This window comes from Somniosus microcephalus, chromosome 10, assembly GCF_052327205.1.
Source record: "Somniosus microcephalus isolate GS21.2 chromosome 10, FLI_Smic_1.0, whole genome shotgun sequence".
In the NCBI taxonomy this organism is placed as follows: Eukaryota; Metazoa; Chordata; class Chondrichthyes; order Squaliformes; family Somniosidae; genus Somniosus; species Somniosus microcephalus.
Genome location: NC_140996.1, coordinates 182,532,930 through 182,560,494, shown reverse-complemented (window position 1 = coordinate 182,560,494; position 27,565 = coordinate 182,532,930). Strand labels below are relative to the sequence as shown.

General features: G+C 44.9%; 1 protein-coding gene across 3 annotated transcripts in view; it reads right to left on the bottom strand.

The window, feature by feature from the left end:
* The window catches only part of LOC147111908 (microtubule-associated tumor suppressor candidate 2-like), a 901,351-nt gene that overhangs the window by 25,860 nt on the left and 847,926 nt on the right, over nucleotides 1-27,565 (bottom strand). For all 3 annotated transcript variants that reach the window (XM_085999292.1, XM_085999294.1, XM_085999293.1), the window contains 4 exons: nucleotides 22,441-22,655; nucleotides 15,721-15,826; nucleotides 13,626-13,699; nucleotides 12,051-12,149 (listed from right to left, as the gene is read on the bottom strand). In XM_085999292.1, coding sequence (XP_085855418.1) covers nucleotides 12,051-12,149; nucleotides 13,626-13,699; nucleotides 15,721-15,826; nucleotides 22,441-22,655 — 494 coding nt within the window. The remainder of the gene's footprint in view (nucleotides 1-12,050; nucleotides 12,150-13,625; nucleotides 13,700-15,720; nucleotides 15,827-22,440; nucleotides 22,656-27,565) is intronic.

Genomic DNA, 27,565 nt, shown 5'->3' with positions numbered 1-27,565 from the left:
TTTAAGGCTTGCAAGCAGCCTTGCTTCTTCTGGAGACTGGAAACGCTTTGGACATTGTATGAAGGACTTCATTTACCGACCATGTCCACCAGCAAGCAAAAGTGTGCATCTCGCTTTGATGAGCCCTTCCTGCAAGCTCTGGTGCAGGGAGCAAAATCTAATAAGGAGGTGCTCTTCCCTTCCTCAGGGAGAAAAAAGCCACCCCAGCAGACTAAAACTCTGTGGCTGCAAGTGGCTGAGGAGGTCAACTCCATATCAATGAGCCGCAGAACCTGGCTGCAATGCAGGAAGAGGTTTCATGACCTTCTCCGCACAGGAAAAGTGAGTATGACTTTCCTATCACCCTCAATCTGATCCCCATCGCCTCTCCTCACCAGCACTCTGCTTTGCCAACCTCTTCCTCCACATCCCACTTGATACTTACATCCCTGCACCCTTACCCATTCCCTCTCTCTCTATGGTCACATTCACTTAACTGTTCGACCATGCAGCCCTCACACTCTCTATCACTGTGATGCAATGACAACAACTTACAACACACATGGAGGGTCCTTTGTCTCATTTTAAGCATCTATGCTATGGATTCTCTACACTCACTCCTTCATTCTCACTCAAACTCCACTTGTGTCCCTCATTGCAGGAAAAGAGAGCCCACAACAAGAGGGAAAGAGCCATGACAGGAGGAGGGCCACCCTCAGTAGCCCAGCTCACTACCTGGGAGGAGGCGGCCCTGGAAATCGCTGGGATCAAGGAGGATTCCCAAGTGGGAGACGGACAGACGGATGCATCACAGCAAGCTGGTGACAGAATAGTTTGGCATCTCTCTCATTGACATTGCATGAGTCACTGATAATGAATCTGATGCTCTAACAGATTGACTATGATCATCTGCACTATTCAATGTGCATGTAACCTTGACCTCACATCTCTAACTCTTTCCTTTACTCCCCCGCAGGACCATCGAAAGCACCCGTCCCCACTGTCCAGGAGGAAGAGCCTGAGCTTCCAGACTCCTTAGAGGAAGCTGCAACCTCTGAGGGCGTAGCGTCAGCAGAATTCAGCGCACCCAGCACCAGCGCAGACACTCACACCTCGGTGGGACCTTCGCGAGATAGAGTAGTGTTGGCACCTGGTGTATCACAGCTCACAAGTGAGCATCAGCAGATGGTGGAGACAGGGTCAGCAGTGGAGAGTCCTCGTCGGAGGGCGCAGGACTCTGCCAGCTCGGCTCAGCTGCATGTCGACCCTGTGCCTCTGGGTCCATCCAGAAGGAGAGAGGTGCTGGAACTCCAGGAACAAGTGCAGGAGTCTGGCAGGTTTCATCTCCAGGGTCGCTGCGAGTGTGGAGCGAATGGAGGAGTCCATCGCAAACATGAGCAGAGCCTTTGTGAAGGCATTAGCGCATGAACGCATCACCATGGAAAGGATGGCAACCTCTGTGGAAAGGATGGCTAACTCCGTGGTAAGGTTGGCTACGGTAGAGGAGAGGATGGCTACGGCCATGGAGGAGCTTAGTCACCAGGGTATGGAAAACATGGTCATTGTTCAGAATAGAATGACATCTCTTGAGGAGCGATGGTCAGCTATTGAGCATACAAACCAGACCTTCATGGAAGTCCTCTGGAGTAGGACTTCCAGTGCAGAAACGGGTCCTCAAGGCCCCCCTGAAGTGCAGCAAGGTGCTGTCAAGCCACTTGCTAGCTCTGAAATGGGGCTGACCCATGAGAGGGATGTTGGTGGTAGAGAACAAGGAAGTGAGGGCTCCTCTCTAAGTGCTCACATGACCATGCCACTGCAGAGCCCTTGGACAAAGCCCCACCAGAGTCCTCACCCAACTGCGCAGCCGCAGGAGCAGCAGACTGTTGGCAAGCCCACACAGGTTCGCCACCCCAGAAGACGGCCGCCAAAGGCATCGAGACAGGAGCAGCAAGAAAGTGAGCAAGGGGCCTCCACATCTGCTGAAGCCACAGGGGAAGCAGCACGTAGGAGCATGCGTAAGAGGAAGATAAAGCACAAGTAGTCACAAGAGTAGTCACTTGGGTGCTGTGATGTTTTGTATTTGGACCAACCATCATTGTCATTGTATTATAAACAGATTTGATGGCAAACTGTTAAGTTGTGGCTTGTGTCATTTCGCAAATGGGACTTTTACATTAAGAGCTTAGGGCGCCTTGCAATTGTCAGTATGGTGGTCAGAGTGATGGGAATCAGCAGGTTCTTGTCCATTGTCGATGCTCTGGTAAGAAGGTGCGAGACAAAAGTGTTTGATTGTGCAGGCTCTCCAAATCTGGCCAAGATGAGTGCGTCCCTTGCATCCCGGGCAGCAATATTGTCGCGCGCTGGCACCTTCTGGCCTGTGCAGCTTCAGGTGGGTGACTAGCAGCTTGGCGCTCCTGTTGATGCTCCTGCTGTTGGTGCTGCTGCTGTTCATGGTTCTGCTGCTGCCGTGGCTGGTCTTCATCCAAATCTGATGTCCAGGAGGAAAGGAATTAAATGGTCCCCATGCTTCTGGTATATACCTCAGTTGAGGAAGCGCTCAGTCAAAGTGGGGAGAGGGGTTTCCCAGGAGGTCACACTGGAGATGGGTGTCAGGCTCCAAACTTCCACAACAATGAGTAGGCCTGCTAAAAGTTCGCCCAGACCTGAGACAACAAAGCTCTGCCACCTGCAAATGATCATCGATGAAAACTCCTTTGTAATGGTGGGGCTGCAGCTGTTAGTAAGCAATCCAATTGTGAGGCTGCCAGGATTACCTGGCGCGTTCCAGAGGAGGCGTGTATGATGGGGAAAATGTCTAAAAATCGGAAAGGCCTCTCAAAATGGGATAATAGAAGCAATTAAGTGGTTGTTAAGGGCCTTTTGGCCTATCCCGCCTCAGAGCAGCAGCGGCAGGCGGGCAGACTTGCGAGGGAACGAGGCGACCGAGACGGCGGTTTAAAAAGCGGCTCCGAGACCAGGTAGGCCTCAGAGCAGCAGCGGCAGGCGGGCGGACCTGCGAGGGAACGAGGCGACCGAGGCAGCAGTATTTAAAAGTGGCTCCGAGACCAGGTAGGCTTACTAATCTGCAGTCTGCAAACGAGACTCCAGGATGGTGTGTTGCCTCCCTTGTGCAAGGACCAAGGATGTCTCAGAGCGGCTGCAGAACATTTTGGAAGGGGAGGGTGAACAGCCAGTTGTCGTGGTGCATATAGGTACCAACGATATAGGTAAAAACCGGGATGAGGTCCTAAAAGCTGAATATAGGGAGTTAGGAGGTAAATTAAAAAATAGGACCTCAAAGGTAGTAATCTCAGGATTGCTACCAGTGCCACGTGCTAGTCAGAGTAGAAATAGAAGGATATTTCAGATGAATACGTGGCTAGAGGAATGGTGCAACGGGGAGCGATTCAAGTTCCTGGGACATTGGAACCGGTTCTGGGGGAGGTGGGACCAGTTCAAACCGGACGGTTTGCACCTGGGCAGGGCTGGAACCGATGTCCTGGGGGAGTGTTTGCTAGTGCTCTGGGGGAGGGTTTAAACTAAGATGGCAGGGGGTTGGGAACCTGAGCAGGGGGACAGAGGAAAGGGAAACAAGGATAAAAGCAAAAGAAAGGAAGGAGAAAAACAAAAGTGGCAGTGAGAGAAATCAACGGTTTAAATCAAATATGGCCACAGTAAATAATAATTCTAATAGGTCTAAGAATATAAGAACATAAGAAATAGGAGCAGGAGTAGGCCAATCGGCCCCTCTAGCCTGCTCCACCATTCAATAAGATCATGGCTGATCTGATCCTAACCTCAAATCTTCTATCACTCTCCATCCCACCCGAACCCATGTGATCTCCCGGGAGAGGCGAAAAACCAGATAAAAAACCCAATGGCCAATTTGGGAGAAAAAATCTGGGAAATTCCTCTCCGACCCATCTAGGCGACCGAAACTCTTCCAGGAGATCACTCTGTCCCTATATTTTCTACAGTACTTACCTTCTGTAAAGGCGATCTCCACCCCAGCCAGAAACAGGAATAAAACCATCTCCTGAAATCTAACACAGAATTAGAACACAAGAAGTAGGAGCAGAACCAGGCTACATGGCCCCTGGGCCCGCTCCACTACCCACAGGGCCATGACCATTCCGAACCTAGACTCATGTCCAATTTCCTGCCCGCTCCCCGTAACCCTTAATTCCCTTTACTTCTAGGAAACTATCTATTTCTGTTTTAAATTTATTTAATGATGTAGCTTCCACAGCTTTCTGGGGCAGCAAATTCCACAAACCTACCACCCTCTGAGTGAAGAGGTTTCTCCTCATCTCAGTTTTGAAAGAGCAGCCCCTTATTTTAAGATTATGCCCCCTAGTTCTAGTTTCACCCATCATTGGGAACATCCTCACCGCATCCACCCGATCAAGCCCCTTCACAATCTTATATGTTTCAATAAGATCGCCTCTCATTCTTCTGAACTCCAATGAGTAGAGTCCCAATCTACTCAACCTCTCCTCATATGACCACCCCCTCATCCCCGGGATTAACCGAGTGAACCTTCTTTGTACTGACTCGAGAGCAAGTATGTCTTTTCTTAAGTATGGACACCAAAACTGTATGCAGTATTCCAGGTGCGGTCTCACCAATACCTTGTATAACTGCAGCAATACCTCCCTGTTTTTATATTCTATCCCCCTAGCAATGAAAGCCAACATTCCATTGGCCTTCTTGATCACTTGCTGCACCTGCATACTAACTTTTTGAGTTTCGTGCACCAGGACCCCCAGATCCCTTTGTACTACAGTACTTTCCAGTTTCTTGCCATTAAGATAATAACTTGCTCGATTATTTTTCCTGCCAAAGTGCATAACCTCACACTTTCCAGTATTGTATTCCATCTGCCAAATCTCTGCCCACTTACTTAGCCTGTCTATGTCCCCTTGAAGGTTTTTTATGTCCTCCTCACTCACTACTTTCCCTCCCATCTTTGTATCATCTGCAAACTTTGATATGTTACACTCGGTCCCCTCCTCCAAATCGTTAATATAGATTGTGAAGAGTTGGGGACCCAGCACTGACCCCTGCGGAACACCACTAGTTACTGATTGCCAGTCTGAGAATGAACCATTTATCCCAACTCTCTGCTTTCTGTTAGAGAGCCAATTCTCCACCCATGCCAGAATATTACCCCCAATCCCGTGATTTTTTATCTTGAGCAATAATCTTTTGTGTGGCACCTTGTCAAATGCCTTTTGGAAGTCTAAATACACTACGTCCACTGGTTCTCCTTTATCCACCCTGTGTGTTACTTCCTCAAAGAACTCAAGCAAATTTGTCAAACATAACTTCCCCTTCATGAAACCATGCTGAGTTTGTCCTATTAAATTATGTTTATCCAAATGTCCCGTTACTGTCTCCTTAATAATGGACTCTTAGCCTAACATCTGTCGTTGGTAAAATGTTAACAGGTCTATAGTTTCCAGCCTTCTGCCTACTACCCTTTTTAAATAAGGGTGTTACATTAGCAGTTTTCCAATCTGCCAGGACCTTTGCTGAGTCCAGGGAGTTTTGGAAAATTATTACCAATGCATCCACAATCCCTACCGCCACTTCCCTCAAGACCCTAGGATGTAAGCCATCAGGTCCAGGGGATTTATCCGACTTAAGTCCCATTATTTTACCAAGTACCACTTCCTTAGTGATTTTAATCGTATTTAGCTCCTCTCCCCCTAGAGCCCCCTGTTTGTCCAGTGTTGGGATATTCTTCGTGTCCTCTACTGTAAAGACTGATACAAAATATTTGTTCAGCGTTTTTGCCATCTTCATGTTTCCCACCATTAATTTCCCAGTCTCATCCTCTAAGGGACCAACATTTACTTTAGCCACCCTTTTTCTTTTTATATAACTATAGAAACTTTTGCTATCCGTTTTTATATTTTTTGCTAATTTACTTTCATAATCTATCTTCCCGTTCTTAATCAATCTTTTAGTTATTTTTTGCTGTCTTTTAAAGACTTCCCAATCTTCTATCCTCCCACTAGATTTGGCTACCTTATATGCCCTTGTTTTTAGTCGGATACTATCCTTAATTACTTTACTTAGCCACGGATGGCTATCTTTTCTTTTACACCCTTTTTTCCTCAGTGGAATATATATTTTTTGGAAGTTGTAAAATAACTCCTTAAATGTACACCACTGATCATGTACCGTCTTACCCTTTAATCTATTTTCCCAGTCCACTCTAATCAATTCTGCTCTCATACCTTCATAGTCTCCTTTATTCAAGCTCAGCACGCTTGTTTGAGATCCAACCTTCTCACCCTCTACTTGAATATGGAATTCAACCATGTTATGGTCACTCATTCCAAGGGGATCCTTTACTAGGACATTTTTAATTAATCCTGTCTCATTACACAGGACCAAATCTAAGGTTGCTTGCCCCCTGGTCGGTTCAGTTACATACTGCTCAAGAAACTCATCCCTAATACACTCAATGAACTCATCCTCAAGGCTGCTCTGCCCAATTTGATTTGTCCAGTTAATATGATAGTTAAAATCCCCCATAATTATAGCTGTTCCCTTATTACAAGCCTCAACTATTTCCTGATTAATACTCCGTCCAACAGAGTTGCAACTGTTCGGAGGCCTATAGACTACGCCCACTAGTGTTTTTTTCCCCTTATTATTCCTTATCTCTACCCAAACTGTTTCACTATCCTGCTCCTTTGACCCAATATCATTTCTCTGTATTATAGTGATTCCTTCCTTTATTAACAGCCACCCCACCTCCCCTCCCTTCCTGCCTGTCCTTCCTGATCGTTAAATAACCTGGTATGTTTAATTCCCAGTCATGGTCATCCTGCAGCCATGTTTCTGTAATGGCAACAAGATCATACCCATATGTACTTATTTGTGCCGTTAACTCATTCATTTTGTTACGAATGCTACGTGCATTCAGATAAAGGACTTTCAAATATGTTTTGTGACACTTAGTTCCTGTTTTTTCCCCTTTTACTACTTTACCTTTTACCCCATACCTTCTGTCCCTTCCTGTCACGTTCTGTTTTTTAATTTCCCCACTGCTACCTAAGTCTATGACCTTCTCCGTTGTCATTTCTGTTATTTGCTCTCTAGAAACCTCCCCCCCACTAATTAGTTTAAAGCCCTCTCTACAGCCCTAGTTATATGATTCGCCAGGACTCTCGTCCCAGCACTGGCCAAGTGGAGTCCGTCCCAACGGAACAGCTCCCTCCTGTCCCAGTACTGGTGCCAGTGTCCCAAGAAGCAAAACCCATTTCTCCCACACCAGTCTTTGAGCCACGCATTTAACTCTTTAATTTTATTTATCCTAGCCAAATTCGCTCGTGGCTCAGGTAATAACCCAGAGATTATTACCCTTGAGGTTCTGTTTTTTAATTTGACCCCTAGCTGCTCATACTCCTTTAACAGAACCTTCTTCCTTGTCCTATCTACGTCGTTTGTACCAACATGGACCACGACAACTGGATCCTCCCCTCCCACTCCAAGTTTCTTTCCAGCCCAGAAGAGATGTCCTTAACCCTGGCACCGGGCAGGCAACACAGCCTTCGGGACTCCCGCTCTTGACTGCAGAGAACCCTATCTATCCCCCTAATGATACTATCCCCTACCACTACAACATTTCTTTTTACTCCCTCCACTTGAATGGCCCCCTGTACCACAGTGCTGTGGCCAGGTTGCTCATCCTCCCTGCAGTCCCCACTCCTGCCCTCACAGAGCGTTAAAAAAATAAGTCTGAAGGCTTTGTGTCTTAATGTGAGGAGCATTCGTAATAAGGTGGATGAATTGGCTGCGCAAATAGAGGTAAACGAATTTGATTTGGTTGGGATTACAGAAACGTGGCTCAAGGATGGCCAAGGCTGGGAACTCAACATCCAGGGGTATTCGATATTCAGGAAAGATAGTCAAAAAGGAAAGGGAGGTGGGGTAGCATTACTGGTTAAAGAAGGGATTAACACAATTGTAAGGAAGGATATTAGCTCTGACGATGTGGAATCTGTATGGGTAGAATTGAGAAATACCAAGGGGCAAAAAACATTAGTGGGAGTGGTATATAGACCTCCAACCAGTAAGGCGGAGCTTGGGGATGGCATTAAAAGGGAAATTAAAGAAGCGTGCAATAAGGGGACAGCAGTCATCATGGGTGACTTTAATCTACATATAGATTGGGCTAACCAAATTAGTAACAATACTGTGGAGGAGTAATTCCTGGAGTGTTTATGGGATGGTTTCCTGGACCAATATGTCGAGGAACCAACCAGAGATCAGGCCATCTTAGACTGGGTATTATGTAATGAGAAAGGATTAATTAGCAATCTTGTTGTACGAGGCCCCTTGGGTCGGAGCGATCATAATATGATCGAATTCTTCATTAAGATGGAGAATGAAGTAGTTGACTCAGAGACTAGGGTCCTAAATTTAAATAAAGGAAACTACGATGGTCTGAGGCACGAGTTGGGTAGGATTGATTGGGGAATGTCACTCAAAGGGTTGACGGTGGATAGGCAATGGCAAACATTCAAAGACCGCATGGATGAACTACAGAATTTGTTCATCCCAGTTTGGCATAAAAATAAAACAATAAAGGCGACTCAACCGTGGCTAACAAGGGAAATTAGGGATAGCATAAGATCCAAGGAGAAGACATATAAATTGGCCATAAAAAGCAATAATCCTGATGAAATTTAGCAGCTGTGTCATGCTGCTCTTGCTATTCAGTGGGAAGAGCTGCAAGGGTTGACCTTGAAGAAAAAATGCTTCAGTTATTTGATACATATTTGAAAAGGAAATTTCCTGATTACTGCAGGTGATCTGTGTTAGCCTGGGAGGAGGTGGAGGCAGAACAGTTGAGGGAGGAAGTGACTTTGAATGCTACTGGCAGTGGAATTCTTTGGAATTCTCTACCCCAGAGGGCTGTGGAGGCTCAGTCGTTGAGTATATTCAAGACAGAGAGCGACAGATTTTTGAATATTAAGGGATCAAGGGATATGGGGATAGTGCAGGAAAGTGGAGTTGAGGTCGCAGATCAGCCATGATCTTATTGAATGGCTGAACAGGCTTGAAGGGCCAAATGACCTACCCCTGCTCCTATTTCTTATGTTCTTATGTTATGTTCTTATGGTGTCCTGAGATTGTGTACAGCTGGCCTTACAGCACATTACACAGCTGTGCAATTTGTGGAGGTCCATCCCTTGGATCACTGGCAAGTCCATGTGGCAGGACTTGTATATATGGTTGGTAGCATAATGACTCTGGTGCTAACTGATCTTCACAGCATAACTTGTTTTATCCTCCTCATCTTCGAGCAATGAAACCTGTGGTAAAGGTGCATTTAAATCAATTATATACTTAATAAAATATTGCCAATGAAAAAAATGGCCTTGTATCTTTAACAGCTTCTTTCCCTATATAGGGAATGTTGCTGCTGACTTTTAACATCAGCTTTGAATGGGCAGACTTAATACTGGGTGGGACTTCTGCCTGAAACCTAGGGGGGGATTTTCCCAATGGAGGCGGTTTGGAGGCGGGTTTCGGTTTGGGTGGGTTCCAAACCCGCCTCCACAGAGGTGGGAAAAATTTGTGATTTTCCCCTAATTGGCCAGTTGATTTCAGAGGTGTGGGTTCCCCTGGGCCAATGAGTGTTTTGGGACTGAAATTCACCTCTGCTGACGTAATTTATCCAGCTTCATTTAAGGGCTGCTTGCTGCCTTGGCTCATTCTACTGGTTTTTGGTCGCTGCTGCACCACCTCCAAGCTGTTATCTCCTTGAAGAATGGCCAGCTCCAAGGCAAGGGCCTCCCCGAGGTTCTCGGATGAGGCGCTGGGTATGCTGGTTGGGGGGCAAGAGCTAGCAGGGAGGTGCTCTTCCCCATATCTGGGAGGAAGAGGTCTCCCAAAGAAACCAAGGCTGTGTGGGTCCAGCTGGTAAGGGATATAACCTCCAGATCTGTGTGCAGATTGGGTGATTGATTCTGTTTATTGATGAAATGCCATCCCTGTGGGAATGTATTAAAATTAGGTGATGGCAAACTGTTCTCGTGATGGCATCTATTATTTCAGTTTAGGCAACTCCACGTTGCGGGCTTCGCGACACATGCGTGGTCAGGTTGGTGGTCAGAGTGAAAAGAGACCAGAAAGTCATGTCCATTGACTATCATGTGTTAAGAAGGAGCCAAGCACATGTGCCACAATGGGCAACCTATGCAAATCTGGCCGGGATGAGTGCATTCCTTGCACGACGTGCTTCCATGCGCTGGCGCCTTCTTCCCTGTGCAGCATCAGGTGGGTGAGCAGGAGGTTCTGCTGCTGTTGCTGCTGAGCTGCCTGGTTCTGCTGCTGCAGTGGCTGCTCCTCATCCGAATCTGAGGTCCATGGTGAAAGGAAATAAATGGTTCCCATGCAGCTGGCAGATACCTCCGTTGGGGAAGCGCTCAGTCCAAGCGGGGAGAGGGTCTTCCAAGGAGGTCCCACAGTTGAGAGATAGTAGCTGCAGCACCTCCGACTTCGGTAGGCCTGCTAAAAGAGCTGAAAGACTTTTGGAACAAAAGTTCTGCCACCTGCAACTGCTCCCTGATGAAAGCTCTGTTTTAATGGTGGAGCTGCAGCTGTGAGGAGGCCACCCAGTTGTCAACCCGCCAGGATTAGCTGGCGTGGTTTAGGAGGTTCGTGCAACACGCTGAAAATGTGGTAAAACAAAGGCCTGTCAAAATAGGATTATAGAGCCCCTTAACTACTATTTAAGGGTCTTAACTATCTCTCCCGACTGATGGAGGTGGGACTGAATCGCACCCATCAAACCCGCCTCCGGCAAAATTGCGCAGAGGCGGGTTTCGAACCTGCCCTCAGTTTTTGCCATTTTGCCAACTGTCCTGCCTCCAAATCCGCCTCCTCGGAGCTGGGAAAATCGCCCCCTTCAGAATATGGACTGCTGTGTAGTAATACCCACTAACAAGCATTTTGCCATTGGCAAGATTTGTTTAAACTGGTGGAAAACGCAGACCAGGAAATGTCAGAGAAGTGGAACCAATGACTTCATGAAGAAATAATGTTCTAGTTCTTGCTCGCATACTTCTGCCAGTCGGACAATTCCTGTCCATCGGAACTGACAGGCTTATTTATGCATATTAGGTACGAACCCTACCCAGTTGGGAGGGATGCGTTGCTGTAATTTGTTTGAACGTGCTGTATCACTTAGTAGTGGGATACAGCTTCAGTCTTCCAATCTGCTGAGTCCCACTGTGGTGAAGTAATGTGTGGATTCCAGGGCCTAGAAATTGGATCGCGCCCAAAGTGGGGCGTAATTTGGTGGCAACACACGCTGTAGACACTTAATAAAGAGGCTGGCGGCAGGACTACAGCAAATTGGGCCACTGTCCTCATTTATACGCTACTGGCAAGCTGCAATGCGTCAATCGCGGTCCCACAGGCAGCTCTCCGGTTGCGGGGGGTGATAACCGAGGGCCTAAGATGAGTCCACGAGGCAATCGGGAGCGGCATCAAAAGTGGCCTGCAGTTTTAATGAGGAGTAGGAGTGCTTCTCCTGTCCCCACATTTCGGTAGTAAAATAATACCTTTTTGGTGGCAGCCTCCAGCGGTCCCTTTAAGGACCGCTAGTTTGGCTGCTGTGCACCTGAGCAATCCAATTTCACAACAGGGCCTGAACCATTTGCATAATCAATGGGCCTAAAAAAGGACGACTAGTCGTGCAGTGAACAGAGTGCACACCACATTGGGCCCTGCAGCGCCTGGTTTTTGCCCAAAAAATGAGTGCTGTGCAATTAAATTTCTAGGTCCAGGTGTTAGCCCACAGGAAAGGAGGTAAAACTAGCACAACTGTGGATACTAGACAGTAAGCTACACATCTGCTCTTATGGTTACAATTGGTGTGTGAAATGGAGGGAAAAATGGAATATTAAAATAAAAAATCCTTTCATCCATTTCTTAGTTATGACAAACATACATTTCAGGCATTGTATACCTCAAATAACAACAGAAAATGCTGGAAATTCAGATTTCCAGCATCCACAGTATTTTGCTATTATATTGTGTACCTCAACTTGCTCGTCTGTACTTCTTCTTAAGGCCTCTTCAAATCGTTTTGCTTTATCCTTCAGTGAACGATTCTGAAACGTTAACGTGTCAACTTGATCCTTGAATGCAGAAACAAAAAGCAAAATGTTATCTCTGCAAATTTGATCTGATAAATTGTCGAAACTATTTTGTTTTAAAATGGCAATCGGGGCCCTATGATGTCAGTATGATCCCAATTGCCATTTCTGGACTGGACTGAACTGGCTGGAGTGTATGCCGAGCAGGCTCTGATCATTATCAGCTGGCGGCCCAGCCAAAGAGGATCCTGAAGCTAAGTTCTTCTTTCCTCCTGTGAACCGCACAATGTGGAAAATGGAAATGGTTTAAGAAATGTGTGCAAAAGTGAATACTTTGTCTTCACCTTCCTCTTGATACCAGCAAATCTCTTTCTCATTTAGAGCCATGTATGAGATACCTGGATGACTGCATTAACTTGGTTGGAGAACTCCTTCCACGCACATTGCATCTGAGTTTTTTTACTAGAGAGTAGCATTCAGCCCCTTAGGGCCACCTCCCTTTGCCAGAACCGCTACAGGAAGTCCAACTTTTCAACATCAGAAGACGCAGTTTTGTCCACATTTCTCCTTTGCCTCATTTTTAAGAATTACTCAGCTTTTCTGTCACTACTACCAACAATAACTTGCATTTATATAGCGCCTTTAACATAGTAAAACGTTCCAAGGCGTTTCACAGGAGCGTTATCAAACAAAATTTGAGACCGAGCCACATAAGGAGATAGTAGGAGAGGTTGGTAGGTTTTAAGGAGCATCGTAAATGAAGAGAGAGAGGTAGAGAGGTTTATCACCACAATTTCCCCTTTACTGGTGAGCTGTAGAGTGGCTGCCTTGCCAGATTTTGCTCTCCCCTTTTGGGTATGTTTTTCATGTGCCCAGGAGCCTATTCACATTAGGGGGAGAAAGTAAAGTTGCAAAATTCAGATGTGTGACTATGTGCAGGCTGAAACACGATTTTCCCATTCTCATCATGATGAAAGATAACTAATTCTTCCATTTACTCCATTTCCTTCTTACAGTTTTTCCTGTGCTGAGCATTATACTCTGGCTGAGGTTGTGAGCAAGTAATTCGCTCTAGCACCTTCGACAATGCCATTCTTGAACCAAGCACTAACAGGTGTGTGAGTATGACCCGGGTTGACTCGCTCTCTAAATTTTGTTCTCTCCACCACACCACTGTAGATGGCAGTACTAAGATAAGGAAATCACTGTGTGGGGAATCCTGGGCACAAGCCTGCATTCTACAAATCTGCAATAAAGGACAATGGAGCGCTATCATATGCCCTGCACATTTCATGCTTTCAAAGGGTCCCTGTCTTCAGGGAAAAAATGTTTCAGGAAGGAAAAGATCCATGAGTCGTATTTGTCACAATATCACACACAAATGACAAAATGACATGATTTCCATCATAGAGTTGTGTGTTTGTAAACATAGGAGAAAAAATTTGCAAAAACACTTTTTCGGAAAGACAGTCCCTAATTAATAGCACCATAAGCCATAGTGCCATATATGGTACTAACCTGAAGAGAAAGTCTTAGTTTTTCAAAATCTTCTTCTAATGTCATCCTCTCAATTTCGTGGATGGCTTTTAATTCTGAAAGAAAAATGCTGCAAGTGAAATTTCACTGAATAAATGCTTTTGAAAAGGTCAAATCCCCTTAAAGCAGGGATGAGAGCCGAAATGCACATGATAACTAGCTTAAGATCAAGTTAACTGGCCTATTAACATTTATATATCTTTCAGCAGTTGAAAGTCATGATTCTTCTCAATCTTCTGTTCTCCAATGAGAACAATTCTGGTTGGTGAAACTTCCTCATAGCTTTTAAGTTTTAAGTTCCAGAATCATCTTTCCTGCCATTTTCTGAACCTTCTCCAATGTATCACTGCCTTTTTGAGGGTTAATGTACTTTTGTCCAAAAATAGTTCCTTACTGCTAAGACTTGGGAAACAAAGAAAAATTCATAATTTGTCACTAAATTAAGTTACTACAAGTGGCAGTGATACCATTCCCCAGTACTTCCAGAGAGAGCCAGTTTCCATGGGAGATCACATTTCAAATGTCAAAAACTTTATTAGAGTGCTGGAAAATTCTATTAAAATGGAGAGAGTGTACTGCACATTAAGGGAATGATTTCTGTCTGCCTACTATCTTGTTCAGGCTGAAAAAGGGGGTGGTAGAGATTAATTTATTTTTAAAAAACCTACCACGTACTGGCCACCAGAGGCCCACCCAACTTGATTTTCAAGCAGGCCACGAAATGGGCAGCCAGCGCTCCAGCCCGAAACAAGAGGGAGCCTTTTAAAAGTGTTTGAATCAGGTTCCTACGCCTTATGTAGGACCCAGATGCAATTTTGGTGTTCCACTGGGTGGAGTGTGTGGTTTGTGTAATCCGCCCAGTGAACTGAGTGTTGAGCGGCCGAACCCACAGGCCTTAAAGGAACCGATACAGGCCGCTCCAAAAGGACCTGTGGCACTGGTTCTCGTGGGGCCAGGAGGAGCATGAATGGGATTGACTCCGACCCCCCGCCCCCCAAAAAAAGCATGTTTGGCTCTGCGGAGCAGGCACCAGATTTCCTACTGGTCCGCACCCCAATCACCAATTGGCAAGCTGCCCGGCAATGAACACTGAGCGCTGGCCGATTGTCGATCAAATTAAGATGAGGCTCAATTTTTAAACTGGTTCAGGCCTCTCGCTGGTGCCATCAGGCAGGTGGTGCATTCCCTCTGCCCTCTGTCTGCATAATCTGCGCTATGTACGAAAATCACTCCTTAATACATGAAAACAACACCCCTTTATGACCAACGCTGACACAAGCACATCCAACTGGTATTTCCCAATGGTCAAGTTATTGGTGGATTATCCATTACCTACCCTAGAATGACTAATCATTAATGTTTCGCCAACATAAATCATTAATACTCCAATATATACTTAACAGTGCTGCTCAATAACTCTCTTTTAACAATTTTTCATTTCTCCTCATTGGCATAGGGGGTAATGGCACCATCTGGTGTCGGACTATAAGATCTTTGGTTTGATTCTGGGTCTGTACTGAGCTTGCTGATCTCAGCCAGTTGGTGGGCTCCTACAATTATCCTCAATCCCCTTGAGCAAAAGAGGGGGGAAAACACCCTAGATAGCAGCAGGTGCAGCTGTGATGCCCTCCAACCAAATAGTCTGCAGAAGAATGACTGCTAGGAATAAGGTACCAGAGGGTTTTAGGCACCTGTCAAATTTTTGGAGGAGAAAATTTGGAAGGAAAACGTATATACTTTATTGAGTTTGAAGATAAACAAGCAATAAGTACAAGTATTTCAGACATCCACAGAATCACCCAACAAACCTGTTATAAAAACAAAATCAAACCGACTATACAGCACTTTATCACCATAAAAAGATCAGGAAAAACATAAGGGTAACAGTGATGAGCAAAATATTTTTGCAGAATGCTGGACTTCTTTACAAACTGGTCTCATTAATACTCCCTTCAACAAGCGCATACTGTAAAGTTCTCAGAGTTTTTCCCTGTACTCTTGTAAACTGTTATCTTCCGTCAGTGCTTTCAGCAATGTGTCACACAGCAATTTTCTTTATATTAATCCTACGTAGTACCTTCAAGTTTCTTTTCATGCTCATCTTGAAGAATAGTTATTGTGACAGTGTGATTGTTCTCCATTTCTGAGATTGTACTGGTATGGATAGCTGACATATCTTCCATCTGATAAAACACAAGAATAAAACAGCTGTAGAACAATTCCCCTCTGAAGTCACAATTTGTGACTATCTCAATTGCTTTTTCTCAACAACCAGTTCCTCCTACATTTACAATCTATCCTCTGTAAACATTTTTAAAAACTAATTTGTAATATAGATATACTAACAGTTCATATTGGAACATTAAAGTGCCAAAATGTCTTGTATAATGTGCTAAGCATCTAAAGCTGCAAATGTATAATTGGAGATGTCCCAATGTGATAAATTTAATGATACACCAATTGTGACAAAAATATTATGATTCCGACTATCACAAATGATGGTTTTGATAGGCTAGAAACAAAGAAATATTGAAAAATGTATTGGTGGGACTATGTGATATAGTAGGTTAGCAGACTGTCACTTTAACTTTAGCACCTGGGCTTCAATACAGCCCAGACTGATGAGACAAAAGTCTTGTTTCTTCTCTGGCTGTTTAAAAATGGTGACAAGCCATTGCACAAGACTAAATGGCACTAGGTGGCAATGTCAGTCAGGGAGAACACAAAAATGGTGTGAGAAATTGAAAAATTATAGTGATAATGAGGTTATGTATCTGGGGCTAAGGCCAAAGCACATTGTTGGGGCAGAAGATAGGGAGATTTACTCTACATCTAACCTGTGCTACAGGTAGACTATCCTTTATCCGCACTTCCGAAAACCAAAAATGTTGTGTATGTAATATGTGTGCTACTTTGAACCTATGGACAGGACTGCACTACTTGTAGGGCGTAGTGATACGCAGTACCACTCCTGGCCATAGGGGTATAAATAGTACTGTGGGTACTGATCTCCCCTCAGTTCCCGCCTGTGGGCATGAAGTAAAGACCTACGTATAGTCCCTACCTCCAACCAGTAAAGACCTGTTTTATTGTTACTGATTAAGTCTGAGTATTAATTACTTGAACAACTCACAGATTTAACACTGGCGACGAGTCTGATTCGGACCCTGCGGCAGTCACTCCACGGCAGCTTCGTCCACAGCCAGGACGTTGCAGAGAGGTTTCCACCCTCTCCACCCCACTGGAAGACATCCTGACCTCGGAGCCTCCATCGGCGACCGTCAGCTTCTTCTCCAGCTTGGTGGTGGGTAAGCCGTTGTCTGAGCCGGGCAGCGACGCGACAGGCAGTCGACCGCGTTGGCCGCACGAACGGGGCTGGGGGAGCTGGAGGAATAGGGCGCGAGAGCCGCTTCGAGCGGGAGGCGTTTCAACAGAGCGATCGCATCTCCTGATAAGAGCCGAGAGCCACTTCGCGATCCAGCGATCGCATCCGCTGATAAGGGCCGCACTCGGGCGATCGCGGCCAAGATAAGGGCCGCACTCGGGGGCTGAAGGGAGACGGCGTCGGGGGACGGGTGAAGGCCGCCAAGCGCGGGAAAACCGCCATTTTGTGGGCGGAGGACGACGGCAAGAGCGGGAAGCCGCCATCTTTGATAACAAGTAAAGAAAATAAAATCTGAGAAATTGCAAATCTACAATGCCTAAACACGGGAATATTAGCACCTTTGATAGTGACCTCGAAGATTGGGCCATATATGTTGAAAGAGTAAAAAATTATTGTAAGGCCAATAAAATTCGTGACCAAGATAAAGCTCTAACATTATTAAATTTAATGGGTGCGAAGACATACGGGCAATTGAAACACCTGTTATCACCAGATGAACCGGCGGATAAGACGTTCGATGAGATTGTTACTGTCCTGAAAGATCATCTAAACCCCACGCCGCTGATGCTAGCGGAACGATTTAAATTTTACGACAGAAGGCAGCTACAGCATGAAAGCAATGCTGATTATTTGCTGGAATTGCGTAAATTAGCGAAATATTGCCAGTTTGGAACGGGACTGACAGAGGCACTTCGAGACAAATTTGTGTGTGGTTTATTTAAACAGGATACACAAAAGCGACTGCTCGAGGAGAATGAGCTGACGCTTGAGAAGGCGGTCACTATGGCAGCAGCACACGAAGCCGCAGCGAGAGGCACGGCAGTAATGCAGCTACGGTCACCGGAGCTCAGTGCACACAAATTGGGTGTGAGTTCTGGCAAATGTTATCGTTGTGGAAAGACAACGCATGATCAGAACCAGTGTTGGTTTAAAAACCAAGAATGTAGAACTTGTGGTAGGCTTGGACATATAGCTAGAGTATGCAGGTCAGGGAAGAAGACCAGCAACAAGAAGTCACCGCAAGGAAAATACGCAAAGGTACACAAGGTGACCGAACAGGAGTCCGATTCAGACGCTAGCAGTAATGAACTGGCTAGCTTAAGCTGTAATGAACTGGCTAGCTTAAGAGTACTCAACGCTGGTAAGGGTGCAGACCTCCAGACAATTTGGGTCACTCTTCAGATAGAAGGAGTCCAAGTAAAACTGGAATTGGACACTGGATCGGCATTGACGGTCATAAATAAGAAAGATTACGGAAAGTTATTCCAACATATTCCCCTACAGGATACGGGGATTATATTGAAAACATACACGGGGCAAAGAGTGTACCCCATCGGGAAAATAGAGGTTGCAGTGGTCCACAAGGGCGAAGACAGTCAAATAATGGACTTATATGTGATATCTGAAGGAGGTCCTCCACTACTAGGACGGGAGTGGATTAGGAAAATGAATATGGACTGGCATTTCCTACAAACAATAACGAGTGAGAACTCGGTGAAGATAGTCGGCCCAGACTCTGGAACGGATGATGGTAAGCCCAACTCAGGTGCAAAAGACAAAGTTTCAGCACAGAATTCCACTGAGCAACAACAACATAGTTTAACTGTGGATTCTGAGTCTGGCAAGTCTACTGATGTGCCCATTTCTGAGGGACACCGGGCTCGAACTCAACTCCATTTCAAACTACAACAGCAATTAGAACAAATGCTTCGCCGTTTTGAGCAAGAGTTGAATGCAACGAAAGAGATCTTTGATATAGAGTTGGAGAATCTGGAAAGACAACAGAAGCAGCTGATGGAGAAAATGGAGCAGGAGCACACAAAACGTCTGATGTCAGAGGAGTTAACGGTCAGCCAACTCCTGCATATGCTGAAGGACAGGACTCTGAAATGGGAAAAACTTGAACACGAACTTCAATATTCAAACGAAAGGGGTTCGGAGCTCTCAAAGGTTATTGGAAGAGCTGAGATGACTGCAACAGAGCAGCCCTTGGATGCCAAAAGTACGCTGACTCACGTCAACGTAGAACAACAGACCGCTGAAACAGCTGCTCCGGTAGAGGGATTGAATAGTCCGATCAATCAATCTCCAAAAGAAGTTGAAGTAGTAAAATCTCAAATGAGGTCATTAGTAAACGACTTGCTGAAAGCCCAGAAAAAGCTGGATGAAGAGGTACGCATGAAGAAGTCTCTTCAGGAAAGATGTCTGGACTTGGAACAAAAGCTGGCTAACGCCCAGCTGGGTATGGAGGAAATAGAAGACCCTCTCGCTGGCCTAGATCAGGACGACACCAAATATTACTATGTCCTGTCCTGCCCAACTTGTAACTTCGACTCCCACCATACAGAAATCATGGAGGAGCACCGAAAGTCTACGGAACATCGGGAGAAGGTGGCTCTACTACGGAAAAAGGAGGAAGAGAAGGAGGAACTGCGCATGCAGCTGGCAGCTGACAGTGGAGCCCAGAGAGTCTCCAAGAAGCAGAAAAGGAAAAGTCGAAACAGAAGATGACCCATCTGAACCATTATTACCTCTACCAGATCACACACGTGGTCCCTCCGAACGGAGCCAATTCAGTTCGGAAGTTCAAACTGTTAAATCCATGGAAGGACTATTGAATGAGTCACTCCAGCAACGTGAACCGACTACACCACAGAGATTGAATCTGTGAACTGTTTTCCGCAGAGACTGAATCTGTGATCTGTTCTGACATGAAGTTATCTATGTTATTCTGTTATGTAAACCTGAAGTTATATATGTTATTACGTTATGTTAAATGGGGAGATGACTGTAAAGCTAGGAAGGGAGGAATGTTGTGTATGTAATATGTGTGCTACTTTGAACCTATGGACAGGACTGCACTACTTGTAGGGCGTAGTGATACGCAGTACCACTCCTGGCCATAGGGGTATAAATAGTACTGTGGGTACTGATCTCCCCTCAGTTCCCGCCTGTGGGCATGAAGTAAAGACCTACGTATAGTCCCTACCTCCAACCAGTAAAGACCTGTTTTATTGTTACTGATTAAGTCTGAGTATTAATTACTTGAACAACTCACAGATTTAACAGAAAACCTCTAAAAACCGAAAGTTTTTTCGTGGAGCGTAAGTCGTGTGCACGACATGACCCGAGTGGCGCCAAACATGACAGGAGTGGTCCGGGAGCTCTGCCTTTTCCTGTGAGCAGGGCAGAGGGTCACAGAGTTCCCTCCTGGGTAGGAGATTGCAGGCCAAGCCGGGCAGTGTGAAGGAGGTACCGGGAGAGTGAACCCAACAATACAGCGGCCCGTCTGATAGCTGCAGCGGCCCGTCCGATAGTCTTTTCTTCCCCCCCCCCCCCCCCCCGACCTGATTTGCGGGCCAGCTTAGTGAAGGAGTCAGCCGATATCCGGCTTTCCCACAACTGGCGGCGGCAGTCGAGCCCCAGACCCCCGCTAAGTCAAGGAATTCAGATACGGAGCAGGGGGAGCCGGAAACCTCGATCTAACGGCAGAAATCAGCAGCCGTTTTGTTAGGTTTTTTTTCTTCCCCTAACATTTTTTTCTTCCCCTAGCATTTTTTTAAACAGTCAGGCTGTGGAAAGAGTGTCTGTAGCTTAGCAACAGCTTCAGAGACGCTTCCAAGGCAGGGCCCAAGTGTTTACAAGCTGCAGTGTTTGCTGTCAGAAAACCTTCTGAAATCCGAAAAATTCCGAAAACCGAAACACAGCTTGTCCCAAGGTTTTCGGATAAAGGATAGTCTACCTGTATAACTGACTTGGGAACATTTTCTACAGACATTGTGTATGTCAGGGAAGTGCTAATATCTCTCATCTTGATAAGAAAAAGAAAAAGAACGTTGTTTCACAATTAGGCTTTCTTACAAAGACACATTCAAAACCATATAAATGTTCTATTTTTTCATAAGTTTCTAATGCATTTTTTAGAAGAGTATTCAGATATTACCTTGACAACAACGTTCACGTTAAGCCGCGCGACTGTGCAATGGTCTGGAGGTCCTGCACAGGCCGCTTACCGGCTTTACAATGGTAAAGCCACGCATGTATGGGAATTTGAATGGGCCGCACAGCCAGTTAAAGGGGCCGCGCACCCAAAAAAAATTAGATGGAACATTGCTTGGCACTATAACAGAGAAGGAAAAGTAATAATATTTGGGGCTATAAGAGCTTCATGAATTTATACTCCATCTTTGGCATGGAGGTTTCAAGATGGCAGCCAGTTGTGACTTTATTTATATTTTTAATACTTTCTAATATAAATATATTTATTTTAGCAAAATCACCTTTTTGTATAAATTGAGTACACACAAAAAAATAGTGAATTACCTAATTTATTTCACTTGTGATGAATATCTTCAGAATTCATTCATGTCTTGGAGCTATTATGCTTCCTTCAGACAAGAAATAAACCTGGTAACATGTTGTTCCATATTGTGCACCATCTCCTTCTACTCTCCCCAACACTATGCTTTAACTCCACCCTCAAAAGAGCAGCTTTTACTGCACCAGTTTGATGTTCTTTCAGTAGTTGTCCTCAACGAGGCTAGCCAATTAGTGTCAAAGTATGACATGAGCCTCGAGTTATGACATGAGCTTGGACCCTCGTTCAGGCAATCCAAAATAATTATACCTAGAATACTTAACAGGTATCAGGAAAAGGAAAACACACTATCAGTATAGGTGGGATTAAGCCAGGTTCTTGCAGTGAAAACACAGTGCTGTAAGCCAAGTTGTTTATTAGTACCTCTAAAGACAATGGGCCTGAAAATGCACAGTCCATCCATCCAGGTGTAAATGCCAGGATGTGCTCACCTGTGACTTTGCTGAAGTATGAGAGGCCAGGGGCAGGTCACCTAATTTAAATAAACTGGATGGGAACTGACATCTCCCAGGGAGGGAAGACTGGGAATCCTGTCCATCTTGGTGGTGCGGGATGGGGGCGGAGGGTTGGCAGTGAGGTGGTGAAAGGAGGGCGAAACAGGTTGTTGAGGTCCTCCTAGAAAAATGATTTGAGGATTGGCCTGGAGCTGAAATATAATGAAAAAAATTTGACAATCTTCTAATCTTTTGAGGTCCAGGCGACAACCCAGTCCTGGAACCCCAAGTTGGCCCACTTCTGGCATTGTGGCAGGTCGGGCAGAAAGATACACCCAGCCTTGGAGTCCCCTCCCTTGGTCGTGCCTCTTCTTATACCACTGTCCTTGTTTGGGGCGGGCGGAATATCAGGTCCTAACAAAGCTCTGTGGAAACTGTCAGAAAAGGTGAGTACCCGACATATCCAGGTCCAGACCTAATTGGTGGCTCTTCAACCGCATCTCGTTAGACTTATGGTGGGAGTGCACTGGAAGGGCCATGGATTTTCAGTCCCATTACCTTTTAAGTTAAAAAGATAATAAATAAGTTATTGATATGGACCTGTTCCCTGTGCTGAAATTGAATTTTCTTGAGGTGTTCCCGATGTTCCTGTACGAGACGGTCTTTTTCTGCAGTATAATGTGCCTTCAGCCTCTCTTCAAGGACCTGGATCTCCCCTTGTTGTTGCAGGTGGAGCCTATGTACCTCGATCTCAAACCTCCTCTCCAGCTCCTCCTTCTCCTTTTGCAGCTTTTCACATCGTGTTGTATTAAAGGCTGAAACAAATATTACATTAAAATGAAACCACTGAAGATCATCATAAGATTGGGACCACAAATAACGGCAGGACGTGTGTACTGAAACACCTCTCCGCTTTTGACTACCACCACAGTATATTTGCAAAACATTAAAAAATCTGAACATAACAATCAGTGAGCATGATCAGGTCATCAGTGATATTCAGTAAAGTGCGATGGCGAAAGGAAATTTTCAGATTATTCCCAAACATGGGTTGTGTCTGGAGAGCATATTTTGAGCCGCACAACAACTAGGGTGAAGTACTGATGGCTGCAGGTCTGTTATTTGTGGTGTCCATTGCAAGCGCAATTTGAGGTGATGAATTGAAAGTATCACAGAAGAAGCATATCAGCACAATGTTGAAACATATTGCTTAAGGTTTTTCTTCCTACAGACTATCGATAGCAATATGCTAAACAGGTGTAGTAATAACACGCCACGCAACAGCCACTGATTGCTAGATCTAAATGCCAACTCGTTCACTTGGATCATTTGTTTTAAATACAGAAAAGAGATGAACTCCACTAATATGTTCATTCAGCTGTTGCTGACATTCCCCCCTGTTGATTATAGTGGTAGTGCTTGAAGCTGTGCTGTGAGATACAGCCGCTTGCTCTCTGGCCTCAATGCAATGGAACTGCTCTTCCCAGCAGTATAATCACTACAAGAAGAGGGAGGATACAGCTTTATAAATCTACAGTAGAAAAAAAAGAATTGGGCAATAATGAATGAGCAGATATTACGACAATGGAAGGAGTTACCACATCTGTTTTAGCATGAGGTTAATATACGCAATGTGTTTGAGCTCATGTGGCATCACATTAGATCAGTGTACTTGTTCACACATCTGTAAGAACAAGTTAATTACAGTTTTAAAGTCAAAATGTAAAACAAATCTGTATGAACATCCAATACCTGGGTTTAACAGTTTGAAACTGAATTTAAACTTGGAAAGACCAGCAGAGTCCTTATACAGAAGCACCAGGGGACAGAATTTAAATTTCAAATATTCAGAGCGAATAGGCCAGGTGTTTATACTACTGCACAAACTGATCAAAGTGTGGATAGTAATTCAACATGTCGACGAATGATCTGTTCCATTCAGGTTGTATGATAAACAGTATAACACATTCCCAAATTGTCTTCTGCAGCAAACAAGGGCCTAGAAAATCATGGGGATGTTCCTTATATCAAAGGCCCTGTAGGAGTGGGCAGAGGTGGGGCTTGCGTACGTTCTGAACTAATTTCGGGGCCAAAGATTTTACCAGACATTACGCAGATACTTTGGACTTTAAAGGGTTAAATCTATGAACGGACTATTTCAGGATGAACAAGCTTTTGAACATCTAATTGCACTAACACTTCCAGAAAAGGCCACACATCATCCTGAAGCATTTATCCCCAAGATAGTGAATGACCTTGCCTTGAGCACTCCTCAGGCACAATAGAACCTTAGTCACCAATTCTCTGAATAGATCAGTGACCTATCTGGGAGACAACACGGTGATGCAATGTAGCTGAAATAAATTGTTCATTACTGAAGGGGCATCATGGGCTTTGTCAACTCACGTAGGATTTTTAAAACCATTTTTAAATCCAGCTGCCTTAAAAGACATCTGTTTATCAAAAATAATATCACATCTCAAATGTGCTGTTAACTAGTTCATCGATAAAGACTACAGCCATTCTTTTCAATATTTTATCTATTGTTTCTATTTATTTACCAAATATACTTTAACATAGCCAGGCTGTAGAACATTAGGGCTGACAATCGGGTACTGAAATAGTATTGGAATGAGCTGAATATTATGAGATATGTAGAACAACAAATGGGGACGGTGGGGTGGGGAGTAAAATTCAACTTTAGAGGGGGTAGAAAAATGGAAAGGAGAATCAGGCGGGTTGTATAACGGGCGGTCGATTCACTACCACCCGTTTTGTGCCCCTGCCAAAGTGGAATTTTACCCTCTGGATGTCTGTCTTGGTATAAAACATGTTACCAGGTTAATTAAGCATTTTAATTTTAGAATGTTCTAGTTAACGCTAGCTTTTTATTTCAGGACCCAGCTAGAATTGAACCTGGGGCCATCCTGGTCTCCTGGACTGGGATGTGCATTCACCAATTGAGCCCTTTCTACTCCATATTGACAAGGCCTTAACATAAATAATTGCACTAAGGAGGAATTTAATAGAGATTTTTTTTAATTATGAAGGGTTTTGCAAGAGTGAATAGGAAAAGACTATTTCCTATGGTTGAGGAGTCGGTGAGTAGTTCATCAAATTAAAATAATCACTAATAGAGTGAGGACAGAGGTTAGGGGGACTTTATTTACACAGAGGGTTGTTGGAGTACCGGGAGTGGTTGAGGCAGAGAGCACTGCATCATTTAATGGAAAATTGATTAAATATTTGAATCAGAGGAAGATATAAGACTTTTGGGACAAAGTGGGGCAGTGGAATTAGTTTTGGATTGCTCTAAGAAAAGAGCTGCATAGACATGATGGGCCGAATGGCCTCCTTCTGCGTTGTAAACTGCCATGATTCTAAATGTTTAGTCTCTTGGGCACTGAATTCGAATGGAACAATATCTGACATTAAAAGCTCTTCAAAATATTAAACACTGATAGAGCACACAATGGTCCAGTGATGTGAAGGAGAACATGTACCAAATTAATGAAAGAATGCAAAAACCTCTGATAAATAAGCCTCCTTTCAAATTTTTGCAGAATTTTATTTTCTATGTTAAAAGATTACAGACCATAGAACAATTGATTCTTGCACCAGTAGTGGTGCACAGCCTGAGTTTCATTCACTCAGGAGAAAGAACATAAGACCATAAGAATTAGGAGCAGGAGTAGCCATACGGCCCCTCGAGCCTGCTCCGCCATTCAATAAGATCATGGCTGATCTTCGACCGCAACTCTACTTTCCCGCCCGATCCCATATCCCTTGATTTCCCTTGAGTCCAAAAATCTATCTATCTCAGCCTTGAATATACTTAACGACTCAGCATCCACATCCTTTCGGGTAGAGAATTCCAAAGATTCACATCCCTCTGAGCGAAGAAATGTCTCCTCATCTCAGTACTAATTGGCTGACCCTTTATTCTGAGACTATGCCCCCCTTGTTCTGGACTCTCCAGCCAAGGGAAACAGCCTTTTAGCATCTACCCTGTCAAACCCCCTCCGAATCATACATTTTTCAATGAGATCACCTTTCACTCTTCTAAACTCCAGAGAGTATAGGCCCAATCTATTCAATCTCTCCTCATAGGACAACACTCTCATCCAAGGAATCAATCTAGTGAACCTTCGTTGCACCGCCTCTATGGCAAGTATACCCTTCCTTAGGTACGAAGACCAAAACTGTACACACTACTCCAGGGATGGTCTCACCAAAGGCCTGTAGAATTGCAGCAAGACTTCCTTACTGTTGTACTCCAACCCCCTTGCAATAAAGGCCAACGTACCATTTGCCTTCCTAATTGCTTGCTGTATCTGCATGTTAACTTTCTGTGTTTCCTGTACAAGGACACCCAAATCTCTCTGAACACCAACATTTAATAGTTTCTCACCATTTAAAAAATATTGTGTTTTTCTATTCTTCCTACGAAAGTGAATAACCTCACATTTCCTCACATTATACTCCCACCTGCCACCTTCTTGCCTACTCACTTAACCTGTCTATATCCCTTTGCAGACACTTTGGCCTAGAAATTTGTGTTCGCCACGAAAGTTGCCAGTTTAACGGCCGCTGAAAATGGCCGCAACGCTAAGGAGAATAAATTTGTCTGTGGGGCTGGAGATTGGTGGCGCACCGCTAACTTTCCATGCAATGCCCTCCTGATGGCATTAGTGAAGACCTCTGAGGCGAAGTTCCCATCCTGAAGTGGCGTTCGAGCTTCGCACAGCCTCTGGGAGCGAGGATGCGGAGCTCGCAAAGAATTGTGGACAATTAAAAGAGCTATGAATTAAAGTGGCAATGCACTCAGAACTAATAAAAATTAAAATGCAGTGAAAAAAATGCAGTTTTCAGCCCTTACTGCTTTTCAAAAAAAATTTAACATTAAAAAGTCCAAATGTGATTATTCAGCTCTAAAAGCTGAATTCCCTTCCGAACCTCAAAAAATGGGAACACTGCTTCAGTACTAACACAAATGGCTCAGTAAGCCAGGGAAGGTGCATCCAGGGTCTTGCATGCAGCACTCCAGCTTTGTGCAGGGGGTCAACACTACAAGAGAGGTCCTCTACCCACAGGGGCCAGGAGGCCCTCCAGAAAGAAGGATGTGGAACCACATTACCGAGGCCGTCACTGCCAGCGATGTCAGCCCCACCACCTGGCTCCAGTGCCCAAAGAGGCTTCATGACCTCACACCAGTGGTCAAGGTCAGTGAATGCATCTTCAAAAGCCATCTACCAACTGCACCACCAGCCTCACACACTGCTCAATATACAACCCCACCCCCAATCACTCACCTACCAACAATCACCACCAATCATGAGACATATCTCCCATTCCTAGCCTCACCTCACCCACTTGGAGGAGACGGTGCAGGCCATTCTTGGCAGGGGCATAGTTGTGCCCTTGGCCAGCGGCAGGGCTGAAAGGATAAAACATGCTGGTATCCTCATACGCTATCCTCCTCGCATGCACCTCTTCCTTTCCCATTTTCCCATAACCACAACTCCATCCTTGTGTCTTCCTCATCACACACCCAAGAAATGCAGCCTGCCCAGCCAGTGGTTGACCAAGAAGAGGGAGAGGAGAGTGAAGGAGAAGAAGAAGAAACACGTCACTTGATTTGACACTACCAGCCACCAGCTCCTCAAGGTTAATCAGCAAGGTCATTTGCAGTGCCCCCACTGAAAGTCAGCAGCCTTCCACCAGT